General features: G+C 45.9%; 2 protein-coding genes and 1 long non-coding RNA gene across 7 annotated transcripts in view; 1 reads left to right on the plus strand and 2 right to left on the minus strand.

The window, feature by feature from the left end:
- COG6 (component of oligomeric golgi complex 6) overlaps positions 1-2,610 on the minus strand; it is a 74,682-nt gene extending 72,072 nt beyond the window's left edge. The window contains exons 1-3 of one of the 4 annotated variants that reach the window (XM_083606532.1): positions 2,365-2,596; positions 1,229-1,372; positions 338-409 (exon numbers count right to left, since the gene is read on the minus strand). In XM_083606532.1, the coding sequence (XP_083462658.1) occupies positions 338-409; positions 1,229-1,372; positions 2,365-2,538 (390 nt within the window). In that variant the 5' untranslated portion in view covers positions 2,539-2,596. Of the gene's footprint in view, positions 1-337; positions 410-1,228; positions 1,697-1,785 lie in introns of all 4 variants that reach the window. The other 3 variants (XM_083606533.1, XM_083606531.1, XM_083606534.1) reach the window with 3 other exon arrangements.
- Positions 1-25,330, minus strand: part of LOC310759535 — an 89,121-nt gene that overhangs the window by 41,552 nt on the left and 22,239 nt on the right. The window lies entirely within an intron of this gene.
- The window catches only part of LHFPL6 (LHFPL tetraspan subfamily member 6), a 31,835-nt gene continuing 21,273 nt past the window's right edge, over positions 14,769-25,330 (plus strand). The window contains exons 1-2 of one of the 2 annotated variants that reach the window (XR_014546330.1): positions 14,769-14,976; positions 17,317-17,956. Coding sequence is in view for 1 of the 2 variants with exons in the window: in XM_083606770.1 (XP_083462896.1) it covers positions 17,560-17,956 (397 nt within the window). In the remaining variant the exon portion in view is untranslated. The remainder of the gene's footprint in view (positions 14,977-17,316; positions 17,957-25,330) is intronic. The other variant, XM_083606770.1, reaches the window with a different exon arrangement.

Below are 25,330 nucleotides of genomic sequence, written 5' to 3' on the forward strand. Positions count from 1 at the left end.
CCTGGGTGATTTACATTCACACAAGCTCAGGATAACATGCACATAGAGCTCTTATGCATGCAAAATGTCCTATTAATTTCACTAGATGGAGTAGATGCCTGAACAGTGAAGGGATCCAAACACAGACCTTCTTTTGCCATAGAAATTAATGGGGACCTCTTTTCATGCAGGGGGTCCTTTTGTGCCTTAGAATTCCCATGGCTGTAAAAAAAGAAATCTTCACACTGGGATCAAAAGTGATCTCTATGTGTTGTACAGGGGGAAAGTACTGTGCTGTTGAAACTACCAAGTCCCAGTGTGCCAGAAATTCCCACATCTGAGCACACCCATTCTTTACCTTCAAGTGATTGGTCATGTCCTGGCAGCAGTTGCTCATAAACTTCACATCTTCATTTATGCTTTCAAGTTCCTGAAAGAGCGCAGAAACAGACAAGTAGCCTAAAACACTAGAACTCATATTGAGATTTGCTTTTTCCACATTTCTCTGCCCCGCCCCCCACCAATTTTCTGAAACAGCAGAACTATCAGACAGTTTAAGAAAGTATAAGAAAGCATTACATACTTTTAGCATTCGTGCTTCCCAACAAGTGCTGGATAGCTCCAGAGATACAACTAACGGTGTGGCTCTATACACGTCAACTCAGGAGTAAGACTCATTGACTTCAATGAAGCTGTCTCCCAGGTAAGTCTGTACTGGATAGCAGGCAGCAATAGTAATCTCTATACAAAATTTGTGGTGGCAAATAGAGATCTGGTAGTATTTTATATAGATTTTGTGAACATGGTCATAGGGGGTGTTGAACTCTGGCCAATGAGAGTGCCCAGTGAGAGAGGCACCCATTGATAAAGAAAAGTGAAGGAAAAGGATAACTGTCAGTATTTTTTCTAGAACCCAACGTGTATTCATGAAACAAGACACTCTACTTCTCATCTTACTCTAAACAAGATTGTCTTCACAAGTTCCCTGTTTGGCCAGTGTGGTTGTTTTTTGCTTTCTGAACATGAACATATTTAGCCACAACCAAGTCTAATTCAGTTTCACCGTGATATCTTGTGTGCTTTTTTCTTCTCTCCGCAAATTAGACAGGTACAGTAGAGGGAACAGAACCAAGCAATGGAATTACCAGCCAGTCATTTGCCTCAGGGACATATAGGTGAGTTTACAGAGGCCCTTGACGGTCAACTTCCTGCTGGACATTTAGAGCATTAATGAATAAAAATGGCATACCTCTTTCACTTGTTTGAAAATGTGAACAAATTCTTCATTTATAGCTAAGCTGCGATGTTCCATATCTCCACGTAAATTTCTTCTGGTACGCAGGCTATTTTCTACAAAAAAGACTGAAAGTGCCTTGAGCGCTTCTAACATCTCCTATAAAAATATATAAAGATCATGTTGACAGTTCATATACAAAATGGACTTTTTTAAAAAAAGACACACATCAGAAGACACAGAAAACATATTCAGTTTTCCAGATAAATCACATTTTAACAATGCTAAACTATCTTTACAATATAGTTTACAATAGCAAATATATAGATTAAATACTCAACGTATTTTTGAATATAAGCATCAACTTGATATAATTATGCCATAGTCAACTCAATCAACTAATTACTTGCAAGTAAAGCTAAACTCTGTCCTCTATTGTGAAGACCAATTCTAGGGCCCCAATCCAGCTTCAGCTGCATTCAACTAGGGGTTTCAGATGGGAATGCTCATTACTATCTGCAAAAGATATATTCCAGGCGTGTCCAAAGTCCGTTTGGGGGGCCGAATCTGGCCCGCTGGTTGGTTTAATCCTGTTTAATAAAGTGCCCTGGCCCCGTGGCAGTTTATTTCCTGGGGTAAAATCCTAAAAAACGCTCAACACCGCTGATATATTCAGTCAGTTCAGTAACGCCTGTCAATTCAGCTCATTCAAGCATTTTAAACTGCCACTCTTCATTGGTGGGTACCTATATATATATATATATATATATATATATAAATTCATTGTAAATTATTTCCCAGAATTCCCTGATTCCTTTACAGGACCGCCACATGTGGAAAAAAAAGGATCCCTCTCTACTTCATTACACTTCCCTGCCTTTTCAATGGTGATGTCTAGTCTTAAAAAAAAAAAAGTCTCATTTATCATTTAATCCATTTGAACCCCTCATTGCCTGCGAGTAAGCCCCGCAGAGCTCAACGGGGCTTACTTCTGAGTAGACCTGGTTAGGGCTGCGCTGTCGTTCACTAACCAGCTAGAAAAGGGGAATCCGTCAACTGAGCCAGTCATTTTTAAAGAACCACCCTAGAGAAAAGAAACCACACGAACGACGCCTTCTCTAGGGCTCCGATTCGCAAAACCGGTCGCCCACCTTGTCCGTCTCCAAGCGGGTCTCCAGCACTTTGCGGAGCTTGCGAGAGAGAGGGTTGGACCCGGGGCCTCCAGACGACCCTTGCGAGGAGGAGGAAGCGCCCGCCGACGAAGCGGCAGCCCCGGCCGCGAACGGCTGCAGCGGCCGCTGCTGGTCTTCAGCCGCCGCCGCCATCTTTGCTCTCTCTCCCTCCTGCCCTGAGGCCGCCGTGGCGGAGGCGGCGCCGTCACCCGGACCGGGAGCGTCGCTGCACCGCTTCCCTCCACCTCCCCGTGGCCGGAGACAAAGAGTTCCGCCCTGCAGTGGAAATTTTTTTTGGAAATTTCATTTATTACGGCCATAGGCCCATACAGGTAAAAACGGTGTTGTGTATTGAGTCAAAGGATTTTATATCTGTATTATTATTGTCTGTATTTGCATTAGGGTAAAGTAACTGCCTTTTGGTTCCAGAGGGTACAGCTACTATTGGTTCATTTAAGCTGCTGTATTTGGATCCTCTGTCTTATTGGTTTCCTCCAAAAGGCAGGACTGTGATTGCCTGATATTGTTCCCTCCAAAATGTATCCTTTCTTGCTAGTTCCCTGTCCCTATAAATGTAGCTCTCCCCTCCTCAGTTCTCAGTCTTGTTTGCTTTAATAAAGAAGTGTTACTACAGAACTGTCTCCAGCATATTATGTCAAGAGAGCTGAAATCACAAACCCCACGTCACAACAAACAACACATAAATAACAGCTTGTGCCGTAGGGAAAAAAAAAAGCAATCGCTAAAACACCACTATAACAATAAAATACTATAAAATGGAAAGGCATACTACGCCTTAATTTGCTTGTAGTGCTCCTTGGCGTCGCTTTTGGGAAAGGACAGCAACTAGGAACCTAGCCACCTTCAGGGTCGTGTGGGTATCCTTGTCCTGCAAGATTTGGGCAAGGTGGAATTTTGGTGGGGTACCCTCTAGTTTCTGTATGATTGATCCCAACAAATTTGCCCGTGGCACATTGAACAAGGGGCAAGTGAACATAATGTGCTGGAGCGGCTCCGGCGTCACCTTATCACATTCGCACACGGCGGGGGCTTGGCCCTTTGAGAATCTGTGTCTCAGGACATTGGAGGGAAAAACGTTAAACCTCGCTTTGGTGAAGGCCAGTCTATGGGCAACAGTCGAGAGGGAGGAAAGGTATGATGGAACACAGTAAGTTAAAGTGATACCAATGTTCTGGGGCGAACAAACACCTCCCCCCAGCGTATAATTTCGCTGTAAATCGATGTCATCCAGTCTTTGGCGGATCAGTCCTGCAGTGTTTTCTCCCGCTGCTGTTGGACCACGGGTCCTGGTAGCTAGGGATGCTGGGAGTTGTAGTCCAACAAGGAAAGCTGGGTACAGTGGTACCTCGGGTTAAGTACTTAATTCGTTCCAGAGGTCCGTTCTTAACCTGAAACTGTTCTTAACCTGAAGCACCACTTTAGCTAATGGGGCCTCTTGCTGCCGCCGTGCCACTGGAGCACGATTTCTGTTCTCGTCCTGAAGCAAAGTTCTGAACCCGAGGTACTATTTCTGGGTTAGCGGAGTCTGTAACCTGAAGCGTATGTAACCTGAAGCGTATGTAACCCGAGGTACCACTGTACAGTCATACCTCAGGTTGAATACACTTCGAGTTGAGCGCATTCGAGTTGCACTCCTCAGCAACCCAGAAGGGAGCGCGTTACTTCTGGGTTTCGCCGCTTGTGCATGCGCTCAAAATGATGTCACGCGCATGCGCAGAAGCGGTGAAAAGCGGCACGCACATGCGCAGACGTGCCGTCGCTAGATACATTTACCTCTAGATGCGAACGGGGCTCCGGAATGGATCCCGTTCGTATCTATTTTTTTTATAAGATATTTATTAAGATTTTTTATAATATTACAATAAACTGAAAAAAGAGAAAACAGAATGACAAAAATACAGAATAAAAAAACTTTTTTAAAAAAGAAAAACACACATGCATTTTCAATTTACTTATTTTCTTTTAACTTGTTTCCCGGACCTCCTCATACCTCCCTTTTTTGTATTCCACCCCAAATTGTTAGTTCAGCAAATCCTTACCATTATATTATTACCTATTTATAATCCTTTTTTTTTCATATCTCTTAAAGCATTACAGCTGGAAACCACTTAATTTCAATCCAACATCATTCTAACGCTCCTTAATTTTACAATATTTCTGTAGATAATCTTTAAATTTCTTCCAATCTTCTTCCACCGACTCTTCTCCCTGGTCTCGGATTCTGCCAGTCATTTCTGCCAATCCCATATAGTCCATCACCTTCATCTGCCATTCTTCCAAAGTGGGTAGTTCTTCTGTCTTCCAATACTTTGCAATAAGTATTCTTGCTGCTGTTGTAGCATACATAAAAAACGTTCTGTCCTTCTTTGGCACCAATTGGCCGACAATGCCCAGAAGGAAGGCCTCTGGTTTCTTCAGAAAAGTATATTTAAATACCTTTTTCATTTCATTGTAGATCATTTCCCAGAAAGCCTTAATTCTTGGGCATGTCCACCAAAGGTGAAAGAATGTACCTTCAGTTTCTTTACAGGATCCCGTTCGTATCTAGAGCTACCACTGTATAAGGGTGGTGGGTGGCGCTGTGGTCTAAAGCACTGAGCCTGTTGGGCATGGGTAGGCAAACTAAGGCCCGGGAGCCGGATCCTGCCCAATCGCCTTCTAAATCCGGCCCGCGGACGGTCCAAGGATCAGCGTGTTTTTACATGAGTTGAATGTGTCCTTTTACAGTCATACCTTGGGTTACAGACACTTCAGGTTGCGTTTTTTTAGGTTACGGATCCGCCAAAACCTGGAAATACCCTGACAGGTTACTTCCAGGTTTCGGGGGTCGCGCATGCGCAGAAGCGCTAAATCCATAGCTGTCAACCTTCCCTTTTTTTGCGGGAAATTCCCTTATTCCAGGGCCGTTTCCCGCTGCTATCCCGGATTGTTAGATATCCCGTAGACTGTCCCCGGGACAGGTGAGGCTGCCGACCCCTTATTTTCGAGACTGCCGATCCCTTATTTTCAAATCTGAAAGTTGACAGCTATGGTTAAATCGCGCTTTGCGCATGCGCAAAAGTGCCGAATCACAACCCGCGCATGCGCAGACGCGCCGCTGCGGGTTGCGAACGTGCATCCCGCACGGATTACATTTGCAGCCTGAGCGTCAACTGTATTTAAAATGCATCTCTGGGTTATTTGTGGGGCATAGGAATTCTTTCTCTCCCCCCAAAAAATATAGTCCGCCGTCCACCCCAAGGTCTGAGAGACAGTGGACCGGCCCCTTGCTGAAAAAGTTTGCTAACCCCGGCTCTTGGGCTTGCTGATTGGAATGTCGGCAGTTCAAATCCCCACAACGGGGTGAGCTCCTGTTGCTCTGTCCCAGCTTCTGCCAACCTAGCAGTTTGAAAGCATACCAGCGCAAGTAGATAAATAGGTACCGCTGCAGCGGGAAGGTAAACGGCATTTCCATGCTCTCTGGCACTTGTCACTGTGTTCCGTTGTGCCAGAAGCAGTTTAGTCATGCTGGCCACATGACCCAGAAATCTGTCTATGGATAAACACCGGCTCCCTCAGCCTGAAAATGAGATGAGCACCACACCCCATGGCTGCCTTTGACTGGACTTGCTAAGAATGTGGGCTTGGGAGAGCACATCTTTGTTTGAGGCTGTCCTGAAATGTAACACTCCAGATCTTTCTTACACAGCACATATGGAAGAAGTAGTACCCATGTAGAAAACAAAACAGAACAATAAAAGATACTGTGTCCATTTACAAAAAGGGGAGTTGTTATTGTAATTAACCAGACCTTAATCTAATATGGCATTTACAAAAATGAATTCCAAAAATCGTTAAATTTGTCCATGGCAGGTCTATGTTTGTGCACAACTTGTTCACGTGTAGCGAGTTTGTACGTACCGTATCTTTAATCCAATCATTAAAGGGAGCTGCGTTTTTATTTTCCCAGTTCATCAATACCCATCTTCTTGCCATAGTAAGGACACGAAAAGTCCATGCATATTGTCCCTGTGTTAGATTCCATGTCTTGAGTATATAATTCCACAGGATATATTCCTCTGCAAATTTAAGATTGTTCTGTACAGTTACGTTTATCATAGACCTTCATCTTTGTATTGGTGGTTAACATCACATTTTCCTTGCCAATACACTTGTTACCAATGCTGATGCATGGAGTTCTGAGGACATCCTGATCCAGGATGTTGGTGTTTGTCAGGCTAATGGCGAGGCCAAACTCTATGGAGGCTTGCGCAAGACAGTTGATGAGTCAGTAGAGCTTCCTCAGAGTGCATTGTCAAGGCCACATCACCTGCAAACAACATCTCTCGGTTAAGAGAGATGTTGCATTCTCCTGGAAATCCAGAGATTAGATTAGAAAAATCTGGTAAATTGCTGTCTCCATAGTTAACATACTTTGCATTCAATAATTTGCAGTCCTCAAGCCAATAAATGTAAAGAAAAACAGACTCTCTTCATCATTTTATGGAACAATAATTACCGGTACTAAAATAAAACCGACCAGAACACACACACACACACACACACACATGTATATTCATTGTTAGGAACGGCCTGTATTAATAGTATATTTTTTTCTCTGGGTTATATATTATTTGTAGTGGCATATTAATGTGTTGCACATTATGTGATATCTGTTTTTTATTAAGTCTTAATTAAGAGACTTGTTTCACCCTAGACAAAGTGGGCTCAAAGTGGGTCATGAAAGGTTCTGCCACCATAAATTTGCCAGTTATTATGGTGCTCAAAGTAAGATTTGCTTCTGCTGCAGCGTACTGACATAGCTACCTCTCTAGAAGAATTAGCATTTATATAGTGCTCTGGAGTATACAAAGCACTCCACATGTATTATATTGTAATTCTTACCTTAACCCTGTGAAATAGATCTGTATTATTATCCTTGCACTGGGAGTGGGGTTTTGAGGGCCTTGCCTAAAGCTACCTAATAAGTTCATACCAAAAGCACAATTCAGACCAGAGGCATCCTAATCAATCTCTTGTGACACTAAAAATTATGGACCCTCCAACATTTCTCTGATGAAAATAGGGATTTCAAATTGTTAGTGGGTGCTGAGCATGAGAGTTTCACAGATAGCTGTAGAGCTGTCCTTTGAAGTCATATCTCGCACCTCCTTTCAGCAACATCCATGCTGCCTCTACACTGGCCTCTCAGGAAATAAGAGCTGCTGCTGGTCAGTGTGGTGTAGTGGTTAAGAGCGGTAGATTCGTAATCTGGAGAACCGGGTTCGCATCTCCGCTCCTCCACATGCAGCTTCTGGGTGACCTTGGGCTAGTCACACTTCTCTGAAGTCTCTCAGCCCCACTCACCTCACAGAGGGTTTGTTGTGGGGGAGGAAGGGAAAGGAGAATGTTAGCCGCTTTGAGACTCCTTAGGGTAGTGATAAAGTGGGATATCAATTCCAAACTCTTCTTCCTCCCACCCCTAGTGTCTTCTTCCTCCCCGCCCTCTGGTGTCTCCTGGGCTCTGCTCTTACCCAGTGTGATTCAGGGTCGGCCCCTTTCAATCCCACAACCATCTTTGATTCCCACTTCAACCATTGATTAAGATTGATTTGATCCCCACTCCTGTTCCCGATGGAGATATTTATCCACTCCTTCATCCTGATGTACATATACACTCACCCCTTCTTCCCTGGTGGTGGGGGAGAGCCATTTTGTTGTTCGCCTCAAGGACAAAAATGTCTTGAGCTGGCCCCGGTTTAAGCCCTAACAATTTGAAATCTTTTAGCAACTTGGCAATCGCTTTTTGTCAGTTAATGTCTACTGTAGAGGTATGACCATCATATGTAAAGGTAAAGGGACCCCTGACCGTTAGGTCTAGTCACGAACAGCTCAGGGGTTGCAGCGCTCATCTCGCTTTACTGGCCGAGGGAGCCGACATTTGTCCGCAGACAGTTTTTCCAGGTCATGTGGCCAGCATGACTAAGCCGCTTCTGGTGAACCAGAGCAGTGCATGGAAACGCCGTTTACCTTCCTGCCAGAGCGGTACCTATTTATCTACTTGCACTTTGATGTGCTTTCGAACTGCTAGGTTGGCAGGAGCAGGGAGCTCACCCTGCTGTGGGGATTCGAACCGCCAACCTTCTGATCGGCAAGCCCTAAGCTCTGTGGTTTAGACCACAGCACCACCCATGTCCCTGCCTGACCATCATATGTACAAAGAGCCAAAAACATTGGGGGTAAGGTTGCTATTTCCCCGATAATGCCACAATAAACATAAAACATAATAATATGAATGTAACTTTACATCTTAAACAATTACCGTATTTTTCGCTCTATAAGACGCACAAGACGCACCTAGTTTTTGGAGGAGGAAAACAAGAAAATATTCTGAATCTCAGACGCCAGAACAGCAAGAGGGATCGCTGCGCAGTGAAAGCAGCAATCCCTCTTGCTGTTCTGACTTCTGGGATAGCTGCACAGCCTGCATTCGCTCCCTAAGACGCACACACATTTCCCCTTACTTTTTAGGAGGGAAAAAGTGAGTCTTATAGTGTGAAAAATACGGTAACAATAACTTAGGCTTTGGTTTGCTGGCTCAAGTCAGTATGAAACGTCATGCTTCTGTGACTATTCACCTGCAGGGCAGATCCAATTGTCATCAGCATCATTGTCATAGAAAAAAAAAATTCTTCCAGTAGCACCTTAAAGACCAACTAAGTTAGTTCTTGGTATGAGCTTTCGTGTGCATGCACACTTCTTCAGATACACTGAAGAAGGCTCATCACAGCTATCTGCCAACCACCCATTCCCACCACCCTTCTGAGTAATACCCCTCCCCACCTTCTCACTATATAGAAGGATCTGGCAACTTCTGTTTCAGTGTATCTGAAGAAGTGTGCATGCACACGAAAGCTCATACCAAGAACTAACTTAGTTGGTCTTTAAGGTGCTACTGGAAGAAAATTTTTTGTTTTGTTTTTTTTGTTTTGACTATGGCAGACCAACACGGCTACCTATCTGTAATTGTCATAGAAGGTATTCTCAGAGCTGGTCACTTGTACATTTTCCTCATTCTTGACCACACTTTGGTGCCTTCCAGTCACCATGCATGTAATGCACATATCCTGAGCTATGAATCAGCCATGTTGCATTGTACTGTTTGGAGCATTCAAGAGTTGTTGCCCAAAAGATGCATATCAAAAACAGCATAATCCATACAGTTGAAAGTTCAATACTGTCAGTCAGGTACAATAATGTTAGTGGGTGCTGAGAAAGAGAGTTTCACAGAATCTTTGAAATTGCCTACCTACACTATGGCAATGCAAAACGATAGCTGCCTCTTGAACAATTTCTCTACCAAAGGGGCAAATTTAAAATACTGCTTCTGCATCCAGTTGAAGAGACACCTCATCAGAATATACTAGGCCACCTACAGAGTTTGACTGGCAAAACCTGATTCTTCAAGCAAGCTGCTTTTTCATCATGTCTTTCAGCGTGGATTACAGAACTCCAGAAAATTGTATATGCATAAACAACTAACATAATTTGTGCAGACATCTGTTCAGCCTCAAATAATTGTTCCTTTCACATCCGTGCTCAAAGGCTTTCTCGTGAGCTCTGATGTGTAAAGAAGTGTCACCTATCTCATCACTTTTAATGATCTCGTCACCCATGCGAGTGTAGTCACACCAACAGCCCTTATGGCAAATGTCTCACCTTGGCATCACGAAGAACCGAAGAACAGCACATATTTTCTAACTGTAGAAAAGCAGTGCCTCAAGAGCTCCAGAAAGCTCGAGTGTGGAAACAACGAAAGTGTACAATGTTGATGGCATGCAGAAAAATTATGGGACGAACTACTTTCCGCAGTTCACATTGTGAACGTTGCCATGCGGGAAATGAGTCCCCTGACACTTCTTTGTGAGAGCACATTTAGAGTGGAGTGTTTCTCAAATGTTTGCTTTCCTAAACTCACTCGCTTTTTTGAATGATCACACACACACAAGACCGCCTATCTGTTGGGCTGATGAATGATTGAGATCTCCGCAAACAAAGCTGTGTGTATCGGGGGCTGAGCATGAGAACCTGTCAGTTGGGGTGAAGCGATACTGACATTTTCAGCAGGCATCTTTCTCCTTTCTCCTAGTCCTGTTTTGTTTTTGTTTTTTAGCAAAAGGATGTGAGGCCGCTTCCAGACGGATGGGTATTTTCAGGTGGGATTCAATCACATATTCCTGCAATTTCAAGTCGCACAATTATTTTTTTTAATAATATTTTTTATTAATTTTAACATATAAATTATAAAATGTACCACAAAACTTATACAATCTTTTTAGACTTCCATCAGCACCTCTGATGATCCACCGTTTTAACCACTTCTTATGCATTTCTTAACTTTATATTGCCTTTACATCTCTTAACAAATCATCCTCCCCCTTCTCCGTTTTTACAATACTTCTAATAATACTCCTCACAAAACTTCTTGCGACCCTACAAATGTCGTCTGTTCTTCACAATTACTTTTCAAATAGTCCGTAAATTTACTCCAGTCTTCCGTGAATTTCTGGTCTCGCCGGTTTCGAATCCTTCCAGTTAGTTTATCTAATTCTGCATAGTCCATTAACTTCATCCTCCATTCTTCAATCGTTGGTAACTCTTCTTGCTTCCATTTTTTGGGCACAATTATAAGTCGCACAATTATAATTGATTGGGAACTCTTGTGCAACAAACAAAAGACCAGGCTTTTTGCAATCAGGGAAATGCAGTGCGAAGCATGGGCTAACACTTTTACACAATTTCCCTTAGTCTCCCCGCAAACAAATCAGGTGGATCACTCATTAAATAGCCTACAGTCACCTAAGCTTCTGGCAAACAAATCAGGGTGAATGCTCAGCAAATAGATAATGTGGTAACGCCCTGAGGAGCTCCTTTTTCTAGCTGATACTTGTACATTTGTGCTAAAAGAGAAATAGACAAGTCAGAGAGAGCCCGCCCTATCTTTCAGGCCAGCAGAAAGGAGCACCTGATCAGAACCCCTTCCACAGTTGTCTCATATTCCCAGTGCTATTTTTTTCTAGAAAAAGAGGTGCAGGAACTCACCCTTGTTCTCTTATAATGGCAATGGCACCCATCTGAGAGATGCCGGATCTGAGTTCCGGAGAGTTCCAGCTGAAAAAAAAGCCCAGCATATACCCTTCCCCAGATTTGATCCCAAGTCAAAGATGATCTTACCCCAAAACAAGCTAAAAATACCAGCTCATGTGGCAGGTTTTGACTCCCATTTAATGTAGATGTCAGCTGAGAATTTACCTCAGGCACAATGAAATGTCAGCAGGGTTGGCCAGCAGAACTGCCTCATGGACCGTGTGCTTCAGTGTGCTAGGAAAAAACACTATCCAAGAAGAGGTCTCACTTCAATTGCTGCGTTTACCACCTGTTATACATTTCTCTCTCCTGTTTTTGAAAATGGATTTGGGGTTCAAGCTGGTATTCATACCTAAAACGTAGATTGATGTTTTAAACGTACACATGCCTGCTGGACTTCTCTCAAGGTGTGATCACCAAAGGTAAAGGTAAAGGTAAAGGGACCCCTGACCGTTAGGTCCAGTCGTGGACGACTCTGGGGTTGCGACGCTCATCTCACTTTATTGGCCAAGGGAGCTGGAGTACAGCTTCCGGGTCATGTGGCCAGCATGACTAAGCCACTTCTGGCGAACCAGAGCAGTGCATGGAAACGCCGTTTACCTTCCCGCCGGAGCGGTACCTATTTATCTACTCGCACTTTGACGTGCTTTCGAACTGCTAGGTTGGCAGGAGCAGGGACCGAGCAACGGGAGCTCACCCCGTTGCGGGGATTCGAACTGCTGACCTTCTCATCGGCAAGCCCTAGGCTCTGTGGTTTAACCCACAGCGCCACCCGCGTCCCGTGATCACCAAAACCCACTTCCAAAAGGGGCCAGGCAAGACGTCAAAATATGAGACAATGTGATTTGAAGGCTGAGGGTGATATCAGACTTAAAAGTTGGTATGCACATTCAAGGCAGCATACTGTACAGTGTTTCAAGTGCAAGTGTGCCCTCCTACACCTGTTTTAAAACTTGGCATGTAGAAACACGCCCAGAATCCATGCTGGTAACTTAATGCTCAACAGGGTTTTTGTTTTAACTAACAAACCTACATATGGGATGCCAAAGATGTCAAACCTGTCATTTTGCTTGGCCTGGGAGGCACTGTGTGTGTTTCCTGAAACATTTTGAAACAAAACCAATTTTTTTCCCCTGGAATTTTTATCTCCGCTCTAAATTGATGAGAGATCTGATGTAGCATGCTTGACTTAATTTTAATAAGCTAAAAAAACTAAAAACTAAACAAGTGCCATGTTAGTTTTATATGCAGTATTTCTGACCCCTCCCCCCATTAGCCAATGTAGATGAACTAAAATATTTAATTAGGGCCAACTTATAGAAAGCATACTTAATGTGGTTTATATGTTATTTTCAAACAAATTTTAAAAATTACTTGGACATACTTTTTATCGAACATACTTTATTTTACATTTTAAGATGTGACAACTAATACCATGAACTTCCCTTAAAAAGGTAAAGGGACCCCTGACCATTAGGTCCAGTCGTGACCAACTCTGGGGTTGCAGTGCTCATCTCACTTTATTGGCCGAGGGAGCCAGCGTACAGCTTCCGGGTCATGTGGCCAGCATGACCAACCAGAGCAGCGCACGGAAACGGCATTTACCCTCCTGCCGGAGCGGTACCTATTTATCTACTTGCACTTTGACGTGCTTTCGAACTGCTAGGTTGGCAGGAGCAGGGACCGAGAAACGGGAGCTCATCCCGTCGTGGGGATTCAAACCTCCGACCTTCTGATCGGCAAGTCCTAGGCTCTGTGGTTTAACCCACAGTGCCACTCGTGTCCCTCTGAACTTTCCTTACATTGCTTTAAAATAAAAATAAAAATGGGAAGGCGTTGAAAACTTGTACCAGTTTGAGCATGCTAGAGGTACATAAATATATGTTCTTTCTAGGGACAGTCCTCTGAAAAATGTGAATGACATTTTAGATTTGACTATTATTTATTTATTACATGTATATACCATGTTTTTTCTTCCAAGGAGCTCAAGCTGGTGTACAAGGTCCTTTTCCTCCTCTCCATTTCCTCCTCACAACAACCCTTTGAGGTAGGTTAGGCTAAGAGATGGTGGATGGTCCAAGATCGCCCAGTGAGTTTCATGGCTGAGTGAGTGGTGGGATTCAATCCCTGGTCTCCAATGTAAGTCCATGACAACTGGAATGAACACAGCAACCATGTTAAATGAACAATCAAAGCTGTAATTCCATTTTTCCCAGGTGGTTATCTATAGTAAACACATATTTATCCGCACAGCTATTCGGGCATGCTAAATGAGTATGTTGAAAAATTCCACAGCGCCTTCATTGTTTACTAAATTAAGATAAAATGCATTATTGTTATTAACCGATCTTTCAAACCATCAATTTCTAAAAGTGGGGGGATCCATGGCCACAGCCAGGGGGTGCAGCTGCCCCCCATAAAGTAAAGAAATAAAAATGCTTAACTGACCAATTGCGTGACCAATATCTTGGTCCTGCCCCCCAATATATCCTGGCTACACCCATGGAAGGGGGGGGATCAAGAAATGAATCGGACAGTGTTGGGTTTTAGGGTGATACCTATCAATTACTCGGTGTGCAGGTCGCTGCAAAACATGAGGTTTTCTCCGCCAAACTTTGGTACCGGTTTGAAGCGACTTGGACAAGGTTAGACTTGTGGGTGTCCACTACGAACCCCTCAATTACCCAGAGCGCTGCAAAACGACTGCGGAACTCTGGCACAGCTTTGGAGAGGGTCCCCAAGTTCGGGGTCCCCTTGTTAATGAAGTTGGTGTGGGAGGGGGGGAAAGGTGGGCAGAATTTCTTCCCGCCCCCACCCCCCACCATCCTTGGGTACCCCTTTGCCAGCAGCAGCAGCAGCCAGGATCAACATTTCCCAACCCCAACGCCCCCCCGGCCATTCATTCCAGCCGACTCGTTCCACGATGGAGCGCGCAATGCGTTTCTGCAAAATGGGAAACCATCGACCCATCGGAGGTCATGATGCTTCACCCCCCCCCGTCCGTCCGTCGCTTTTTTCGGCGGGGTAACTATTTGTTGGGGGTGATTGACACCCTCCCCCAATATTTCCCAAGGCGATTTCCCCCCCCCCCAAGCTGGCGCGCTGCTGGAGATGCGCCCCTGCCTTCCCGCCTCCTCGAGGGCGCGCCTGGCTTCCCCGTCCTTCTTCGCCTTACAAGGCTGCGCGCCAGGCATCCCCCTCCCCTTTCTCCCTCCCCCTCCCCCCCCTCTCGGGATGGCAGGGGGCGGAGCTCCGCGCTCCGGGATTTAGGGACCCTGCCCCGGCCCGCCCACGCCTCTTAGAGCCCTGCCCGGCGACGGCAGCGAAAGCAGCATCGCCGGAGGAACGGCGACGGCGGCGGCACCGCTTCCTCCACCTTCTCCTCGGGTGCCCAGAAAGGCCGCACTTGGCAGCGTCCATGCGGGCCCGTGTTGGGGACGGCAGGTTAGTGACGAGTCGCGTTGGCCGGGTGGGGGGGGCGGGCAGGAGACGGAAACCCCCCAAAGCCCCCCACGACCCTCGCCAACGCCTCGGGCTGGCAGCGCGCACAGCGGCCCGGGAGAAGGGCTGCTGCGTAAAGCTGGGTGGGGGCGCGCTGCTGGTTATTCAAGGGGGGGGCTCCCATCCCGACACCCCCCCCCCACGGGCTCCCCACCCCAACCCCAACCCCGATCCCCACCCCTCAATCCCAGGCCCTGGATCCATTCCCAGACCTGCTCGGGACAGGCGGGATCAAACTTCCCAGCAAGTCCAGTTGGCCACTGGGCGCTGCTGCTGCTGCTGCTGCTTGCACCCACGTTGGCGTTGCGATAAAAGCCACGGCTTGGTCGCTTTGGGGGTGTCCCCACCGCCCCCTCCGCCTTTGAAGGCTTTGCCAAAGGCGGTTCTGCTCTGGTTGCATTCTTCCGAGAAAGGGGCGCATCCAGTTTTTTGGGGTGGGATTGGAAAGCGTGCCGGCGAAGTCGGGTTGCGCAATGGGAAGTTTCCAAGAAGATTGGATTTCTTGCCGTAAGGAAAGTGGCGGGGGGCGGGGAGACTCGCAGCGGAACTTGGAGGCGACGTCGTCTAAAGTCCCCGCCAACGAATGCTCATTAAATACCCAGCGTCGTCTAAGCACCTCATAGGATGAATGCTGGATAAACAGGTTGTCTGGAAGCCCTGGGGATTTCTGACCATTGCAGCCTCTTTGAAATTAGGCAGCCATCAAAGTAAGGTAAAGGGACCCCTGACCATCAGGTCCAGTCGTGGCCGACTCTGGGGTTGCGGCGCTCATCTCGCTTTATTGGCCGAGGGAGCCGGCGTACAGCTTCCGGGTCATGTGGCCAGCAGGACTAAGCCGCTTCTGGCGAACCAGAGCAGCGCACGGAAACGCCGTTTACCTTCCCGCCGGAGTGGTACCTATTTATCTACTTGCACTTTGACGTGCTTTTGAACTGCTAGGTTGGCAGGAGCAGGGACCGAGCAACAGGAGCTCACCCCGTCGCAGGGATTCGAACCACCAACCTTCTGAGTCCTAGGCTCTGTGGTTTAACCCTAGCCACCAAAGTAGATGCTTCGAAAACAAAAGGAGGGGTGGGGTGGATCTGGGCATGCTTGAAGAAGGCTCCACTGTATGCCTTCGGTCTTAATTTGCTTTGCTTTTGTGGGAAGGGCATCAGCCAAGTTTTCTCCACGAGGTTGCCAAATTCCATCAAGCCCACCCTTTCATTCTCCTGCCTGTTTTTCACCACTTTGAACTACAGTCAATATAATTAAGCCCCTCTTGTTTATTCTGCCCTGGTAACAGATTTCCCCCCCTCTACATTTGTGAAGAAAAGCAAGGGCAGATTTTTGTTTAGGACCCAAAAAGGCCCCACCTGGCCCTCTGCTCATCCACGAGTAGAAGGGAAAAGGCAGTCATATAGACCACCTTATTTTGATTTATTTTCTAAGTACCCCAGTTATTCTCTGAGAAATGACATCACCTTGCTGTTCTATCGTTGCTTCCCATGCAATTAAACACTGATTCTGACCCCTGTCTTACAGGAGGCCGGTGCGGGGGTGTGTGTGTGTGTGTTGCCAACTTTTCACCTGGCCTCTCTAACTCTGCCTTCCACAGCCACCAGATGTGCAGATATTAGCAGGTGATGAAGTCTGTCTGCTTCACCTACTGATTTCTGCACATCACGATGCTGTCAAAAGCACAGGTCTCCGTGTGTGTGTGTGTGTGTGTGTGTGAGTTTGCTGCCCTGGATGGACGGCTGACTGAGCTGTTACAGAGCAGGCAGAGAGTCATGTCCGCTGATGGATTCTGTAAATAAAAATAAATAAAATGAATAAAATTTTATTATTGTTCTGACCCCCTCCTTTGGCAGTCCTCACAGAACTCTAGCCCAATGGTTGCCATTAATTTGATTTGAACTGATTTTAGAATGAAATGATTTTAGAATGTTGTATTATTTTACTGTTGTTAGCCGCTCTGAGCCCAGCTTCGGCTGGGATATAAATAAAATTTTATTTTATTCTTCTTCTTCTTCACACAACCCCCTACCCCTCTGCTTTGAAAACAGCAGCACCCAGAACTGGAATTGGTAGCCCCACCCTAACCCAACCCCCCCTTGTTCTCTTTCCTCTCGCCTTCTGTCTGCCGAAAAATTCCACTCCCATTCCAGTATCCTTTCCCCCTTTCCCCATTCCTTTGTTGCAGGAGCAAGTTGATGTTATTTGCTGATAATAATTTTTTCCTTTGTCCTTTCCTTTTCCCGCCCTCCCCTCCCTGACTGCCTCTTATTACAACTACCACAGCTAACATAGGGCAGAACGCATTGAGAGGAGTGAGAAAACTTTCCACCGCACCAGGAAGGTGACTTTGGATGATAAAAGAACCAAATACGATGGCTGTTCTGGAAGATTCTGTGGGACCGCAACGTTACCGAGACTAGAGGCCTTTGGGTTACCCGCGCAAATGTCCTCCTAACCCTCACGGCGCACGGCGAAATCGTGTCCCCGGCCTCCTTTTTTTGACACGGCTGTGCGGGGCGGGGAGCAATGACTGGGAAAATGGCGTCTAGCCTTACTTGTACTGGGGTAGTATGGGCTTTTTTCTCCTTCCTCTGTGCCGGCGTTTCCTGCGTGGGCTTCTTCATGCCTTACTGGCTGCTGGGCTCTCAGCTGGAGAAATCGGTGTCCTTTGGCACTTTCCGGAGATGCTCCTATCCGGTACGAGACGAGAACCTCCAGATCACGGTGATGGTGGAACAGTGTGGACGCTATGCATCCTTCCAGGCCATCCCAAGCGTGGAGTGGAGGATCTGCACGGTGGTGACAGGTCTGGGCTGCGGTCTGCTCCTCCTGGTGGCCCTTACAGCACTCATGGGATGCTGCGTGTCAGAGCTTATCTCCAGGACTGTGGGAAGGGTGGCTGGAGGACTCCAGTTCTTGGGCGGTGAGTAACAGTGAACTTTTGACCACGGAACCCGCCTTTCCGCCAGTACAGAAAACAGTGCCTATGTTGTTCTCCTTGCGGAATTGTTTTTTGTGGCTTGAATATATTTGTACGTTAAATTTTCTGCCGGATCTGACATTTGCACTCGGTTAGGAATGGGAAAGGCTGCTCTCAGCACATCTCGATTTCTAAACTTTCAAACGAGCGAGTGAGCTGCTTTTACAATACTGTGTGTGTGTGTGTGTTTTACAATATGGAAGAACGGAGCTGTTTCAGAGCTAGCCCTAAACTACGGCTCATGAAGTGGCAGATTCCTTTTTTCCGCCATTACAGTACGTACAGGAAAAGGGTATTTGACTGGTCGCCCAGTCCTAATGTTTGTTTGGAAGAAAGCCCTATTGATTTTAACGAGGCAAGCAAGCAGCACGATTGTATCCACATTTTACTGGGAAATAAGGTCCTCTGTGTTTTATTAGGGCCTTTTGCTCTCAGTCAGGTTCATGTGTAGAGTTGCAGACTTCCTTACTGGTAAACACATATTGGATTGCAGCTCATATCATGTTTTGTAGGTAGATCCTGCATATTTTCCCTCTCCTTTTTATTTAAAAAAAAAAGTGTCTTGGATACTCGGTTTTCCTCTTTCTGACCATATGGTTTTAATTTTAGCTTTTCCTCTCTTTTTTGTGGCAACAGCACTCCCTACTTCTTTGTGTTCCTTCTACTCCACAACTGCTTCTAATCTGCAGCTGCTGTTGTGGAAGGAAAAACTTGATCAAAAACTCCGATTTCCCCTGTTCTTACGATGTAGTCTTTGTCTTTGTGGTAAACTTGTGATCCTGCAATGGAGAAAAGTAATTTTGCCTCCACCTTAGCTAGCATTCTTGAAGATACCTATCTTTGCGGAAAACTCTGGGTTGCAATTTGAACATGGGATGAACCAGGCCAGAGAGTGCTAATAAATGACAATTGCATTCTCAAAAGTACAGAGACATGTTTCTGGCTGCTACTGGTGGTTCATTTTCTTCACCAATCCAAACCTGATTAAAGTGTACACAAAGTAGTGATGGGGTGTGTGGAGGCAGAACATTTTCTGCATAATCCCCCCTACTACTATTTTTCTGTAATCTCCCCCCATTTTTTATTATTTTGAAATGCACTGGTAGATAGCGGTAGCATTTCCTTAGTGACATTAAGAAAATGAACACTGTATAAGTCAAGATGGACAACTGGAATGGTTGCAGTACTAATCAAATCTAAAATCAAAGTTGTAGTTCAGGTTTTTTTTGGTAACTGTCTAGAGGACGTACCTATATTTATGTCTACAGCTTCTCCAGCAGTTTCCGGCAGTGGTTTTCAGTGCTGTCACTTTCCCTCTTAAAATCTAAATAACGTCAGGGAAGTGTGTGCTATTAGTTGTTGCGTCTTGAAATATTTACAAGTAATTCTAAAAATAGTTTCCAAGCAAATCTTCAAATTTCATAATATTCAAACCACGCTAAGTGCATTTTATTGCAAAACACCCCCCCCCACACACACACAGTATTTCCTTTCAGCTACTTTTGCCTTTTGGGTAAAGCTTCAGATACTAACGCAGTATATAAAATTCAAGACGGCATGCATTTTTAACTTTGTTTACAAAATTTAAGTAGAGAAAAGGCTGTTAAATGAGATCTCTATTCGATTTAGGGCAGTGGAAAAATCCACCAGGAGCCCCCTTTCACTGGTGAAGAGGCAATGAATCCACGGTTCAATATTCTGTTTTGTGTATGGCTTTGCTTGCACTGAGCATCGCCCTCAGTTGGAACATAAATTCCATGACCTGAGTTTTGACTGCAAGCTGCGAAAGAGTCCGATTTCCAGACTGCCTTGTCTTGGGCTATGTGTGGCCAGTTAACTTTTTCTGTTAATTGAACAGTATCTTAACAATGCTTTGCATTCCTGTGATTGTCATTCAGCCTGTCCCACACAATGGTTACACTGTCAGAATGTTGTTGTAGGCATGCTGTTTTTTGGAGAGTGAAGCAGCGCTGTACCCTCATGTGCAAGCTTAGCAGTTTGAAGTTTATCTGGGCAAACAGGAAGAACAGGAAGATTCTTCTTTCCTCTTTTCTCTCTCTCTCAATCTCTCTTTCTGTGTTTTAAGGCACTAAAATTCAAAGGAAGCTACAGGACCCCGGTGCTTTAAATCTGTCACCAAATAATCTTGTTACATAATTAGTTTTGCATCTCTAGCAATGAGAGGTCTGCAGGCCTGTTTAGCTGAAAGGTCTGGCATGAATTCAGGATATGTACCTCACACCGTCCGGTTTGTTTTAGGGCTTCTGCATGTTATAAAGGTAAAGGTACCCCTGCCCGTACGGGCCAGTCGTGTCCGACTCTGGGGTTGCGTGCTCATCTCGCTTAAGAGGCCGGGAGCCAGCGCTGTCCGAAGACACTTCCGGGTCACGTGGCCAGCGTGACGAAGCTGCTCTGGCGAGCCAGCACCAGCGCAGCACACGGAAACGCCGTTTACCTTCCCACTATAAAGCGGTACCTATTTATCTACTTGCACTTAAGGGTGCTTTTGAACTGCTAGGTGGGCAGGAGCTGGGACCGAATGGCGGGAGCTCACCCCGCCGCGGGGATTCGAACCGCCGACAATACGATTGGCAAGTCCTAGGCACTGAGGTTTTACCCACAGCGCCACCCACTGTTATAATGGGTATCTCTTCACATTTCACCATTTAGGTTACTTCTTGTAGCTAAAAGATGATTACCAGATTTTTTTCAATGAATCTGGGGACACTTTTTTTTTTTTGAAGCTGAGTAGCAACAGGGAGTCAGTAGTGGGGATGGTGAGGCAAAAGACCCTGGGCCCAACCACACATGCATATTGTATAAAGGTGCAAAGCCCTTCTTTCGCACCCTGTGAAACATAAATGCTCTGAGTTTTTTAAAAAATGGGGAACGGCACCCGCCCGTGACTCCCGAGCCTCCCCTGATCTCCTTCCCCCTTTGTTAAAACTGATCTTGGGAGTCGCAGGGTTTCCCAGTTTTTAAAAAACTCTGCACATTTATGTTTCACAGGGTGTGAAAGAAGGGCTTTGCACCTTGCCTGGCAGAGAAACTGCGCACTTTGCGCCCCTCCTGGACAACGGCCGCCCGCCTGCAACTCCCGAGCCTCCCCTGATCTGTCAAAACAAAGGGAGAAGGGGGCAGGAGATCTGTACCGCCGGATGTCCCTGGTTCCCCCTTGGCAGTGGCGGTGGCAGCAAGCAGATCCTGAAGCCAGCCAGAGCCAACTGTGTTACCAGGCTGGCTCCGGGCTGCTGCTGCCACGTTTCCTGGGGACAGATTTGTAAATCTGGGGACATTCCGGGGACGGAATTTGTCCGGGGACAGATTTGCAAATCCGGGAACATCTGGTAACCCTAAGCTAAACTGATAAGCGACCCTACTCTACAGCACACTAAGGTGGAAGTTGCACCTATGCAGATTAGCAAGTATCCTAGGCTCCCTTGTCCGAAAACTAGCAATGCTACAAGCATGACAATTGCAGCAACTATGGCAGCCGCCCAGAGACCACCCCCTCCAGTCACAACATCATCCACAGACAACACCCCTGGCAACCCCTGAATGAAAAGCACTAATAAATAGTCTTGTGAGGAACTGGTTAATGATGCTTAACCCCTTGCTCCTCCATCCGTTAGGCGATGCCCAGGGAATTGGGAGCAAAAGATCTTCCCTACCTGATGTTCTCAACCTGTAGCTCAGTGGGGTGTGTATGTGGAATGGGGGAACATATGGCAGAATTTGGGAACCATGAGTTCAAAAGCTACGCCATGCTTGCGTGTTTTCAAAAACGAGGAGAAGCGCTCAGAAATGTGTATCCAAATACATACCTCATACAAGTCCAATTATACATACAGGACATCTAAAAAGAGGAATTTGAGAGGGGAAAGTTAGGAGGGTCTCTTTAACATCTCATGAAAGAGAGATTTCTCATGAAAAGGCTGACACCTACACAGGAGAAAAAACAATGGCATTAAGATAGGAGAATGAAGTTCTTCTCTTCCAGTTCCTCTGATGTTGAAATATAATGCATGCTTTAAATAGTTATGCAACAATCATTCCTTTAAGCTCCTTTTAAAATATTTAACCTAAGGGTTTTTTATTTCGTCTGGATTTAGCCTAATCCTCATTAATAACTTCCGAACTACCAGCCCGCTTCTAGAAGAATAGCATTATTACTTAATATTAGCAACAATAAATAACATTTTAAAAATCAAGAGCCTGTAACACAGACTTACTTATTACGGCATGTGGTTTCGCAAGTGAAAACCATACTTGGTTGGCTACACGCGGGTCAAGTGAGAGATTTGGAGGGCAGAAATCTGCGAGCAGATGGACCCTTAGGTATTGTGAAAAGGAACTATTTGGCTGTGTGCTGTCTTCTGCATGGGCTCACACATTCCAGAGGTTGCTGGTTTCGCTTGAAAACAATGTGGTGCAAACCCAGGCGCTCGCTCCATTTTGTGGAGCAGATTTGCTTGGCTGTGCTGCCATTCTTCAATGCTCACACGTGCGGCGGTGGCAGTGCTGCGGCCTGCATGAAAAATAACAGGGGTGTCTTGCTCCCATGGCAACCCACATCCGTGCCCCTTGTGGGCCATTGCTCTCCCTGCCCTCCCTAGTGTGGGACAGGCAGTTCACTGTATGGCTTGATATTGAGACCAGAGAGAGTCACTCAGGGACACCTCTGATGTAAAGTTGGCGGAGGCCGGGAGGAGGATGGGTTCAGATAGAGAAAGGGGGTATAAATGCTATTTCCTGTGCAGGCTGCTGTTACACTGCTAAATTTGGAGAGCCAAAGCAACAGGAGAGCTCTCTTGCTGTTTTTGACACTGCTCACGTAGTAAGTTGTAAGAGGAGAGACTTTAAAAGTCGTTTCCTTTATGAAGCCTCCCTAGCAAGCTTTTCCATTCCCTTTCCCTCATTCTCTAGATTGGCTTTTTTCATATCTCTCTCGCATATCAACTAATCCATGGGTAGGCAAACTAAGGCCCGGGGGGCCGGATCCGGCCCAATCGCCTTCTCAATCCGGACCGGGGATGGTCCGGGAATCAGCGTGTTTTTGCATGAGTAGAATGTGTGCTTTTATTTAAAATGCATCTCTGGGTTATTTGTGGGGCATAGGAATTTGTTCATTTAATAATACTCTATTAAATAATAGACTATTAAAAATAATAGACCGGCCCCCCACAAGGTCTGAGGGACAGTGGACTGGCCCCCTGCTGAAAAAGTTTGCTAACCCCTGAGCTAATCCCTCTCTCTCTTTGGTGAACAAATGTGCCATCCAGTTTCCCTCTTCCTCAAATTTCTTCCTATTTCCAAACACTTTCCTCCCCTAGTGCCATCCACCATCCCTTCCCCCCCAAAATGTCTCCCACCTCAAGGCTACCTGAAAGGAGGAGTTGGTATAGTCTTGGACTCTCTGATGTGCATTTCAGAGCTGTAGCTCGTGGGGAACACATGGCTACCCCAATACAGTGGTACCTCGGGTTACATACGCTTCAGGTTACAGACTCCGCTAACCCAGAAATAGTGCTTCAGGTTAAGAACTTTGCTTCAGGATGAGAACAGAAATTGTGCTCCGGTGGCGCAGCAGCAGCAGGAGGCCCTATTAGCTAAAGTGGTGCTTCAGGTTAAGAACAGTTTCAGGTTAAGAACAGACCTCTGGAACGAATTAAGTACTTAACCCGAGGTACCACTGTAAAAAGTTCAGGATTTGCTTGAGGAAAGGAGGCAAACCCAAGTGCCTTTGCAGAATGCAGGCTTTGCATGTGTGGAGGGAGACTTCAAGCGCCCCTCCGCCTGCAAATTCAAGGCAAAAAACCCCAGGCGCCAAACATCTTGCTCAAATTTGCTTGCTCCCCACCGGAGACGGCCCAAATGTTGGGTGCTTCGTGTAAAATAAATAAAAGACTTGACGTTTTCATCCCCCAAAAGGTTTTTGATTTGGGTTCCTACTGAAATGAGGCTGCATTTTAATGTTGTGTTTTAATCTTGTTTTTAAGTTGTATTTCAATCAATTGTTTTTATATTCGGTGTTAGCCGCCCTGAGCCCGGTCTTGGCTGGGGAGGGCGGGCTATAAATAAAATTTATTATTATTATTAAAAGTTTGCACACATTTCTTTAGTTGTCGGAGCGCTTTCGGCTACCCGTGTGCCAAATTTCAGGGCTGCGTCTCATCAGGTGAAGCTTTAATCCGGGGGTCAGCAACCATTTTCAGCCGGGGGCCGGTCCACAGTCCCTCAGACCATGTGGTGGTTATTTTGGAAAAAAATAATGAACAAATTCCTATGCCCCACAAATAACCCAGAGATGCATTTTAAATAAAAGCACACATTTTACACATGTAAAAACACACTGATTCCCGGACCATCCGCGGGCCGGATTTAGAAGGCGATTGGGCCGGATCTGGCCCACGGACCTTAGGTTGCCTACCCCTGATCCATGGCATTTGGAGTACGTGATTAAGCCATCCAGTCCTGAGCAGCTTTCCATAGCAAAGCTACTAATAGCAGCTTTTTATTCTGCAAGCATTGTAGATGCACATATTGGAAAATCCCCTGAAGGCTCATTTCGGTGCCTGAAGGGCAGAGGAACGCTCACAGCCCAATGTGTCGTCCATATGTGGTTTTGTTTGCTCTGTGTTGGAGTGTTTGCCTCTGTTACGAGACATCTCTCCCTTTCTTTCTTTCTCTCTCTCCCTCTCTCCCTTATTATATTTTTATTCTGCTTTTCAGACAAAAAAAGAAATCTCTCAAAGCATCTCGCCGCAATTAAAATTCAGCACACAGTGCCCAGACAGGCAGGGTACATAAATGAAAAGAAGAAGAAGGCCCCGCCTTCAGGCTTACAAACTCAAAAAGACAAGACAACAGAAGGGGAAGGGAAGGGAGCTGGAGCGAAAAGAAAGAAAAGGGAGATCAACATGTCAGTGCCAGAACAAAGAGGTGTGCTGGGGAGGGACTGCAAATGGAGCCCGTGCTTTTCCAGGTTCAGTTCCTGGCATATCCAAATAAAAGGGAGGAGAAGGAGCTGATGGGGCAAATAGCCTGAGACTGCCTATCAGAGTAGACAGCATTGGGCTAGGATGGACCAATAATAATAATATAATAAAAAATTATTATTTGTAACCCGCCCATCTGGCTGGGCTTCCCCAGCCACTCTGGGCGGCTTCCAGCAAAGATTAAAAATACAGTGGTACCACAGGTTAAGTACTTAATTCGTTCCAGAGGTCCGTTCTTAACCTGAAACTGTTCTTAACCTGAAGCACCACTTTAGCTAATGGGGACTCCCGCTGCCGCCACGCCGCCGGACCACAATTT

Source organism: Podarcis filfolensis (genome assembly GCF_964270895.1).
Source record: "Podarcis filfolensis genome assembly, chromosome: 3".
NCBI classification, from domain to species: Eukaryota; Metazoa; Chordata; class Lepidosauria; order Squamata; family Lacertidae; genus Podarcis; species Podarcis filfolensis.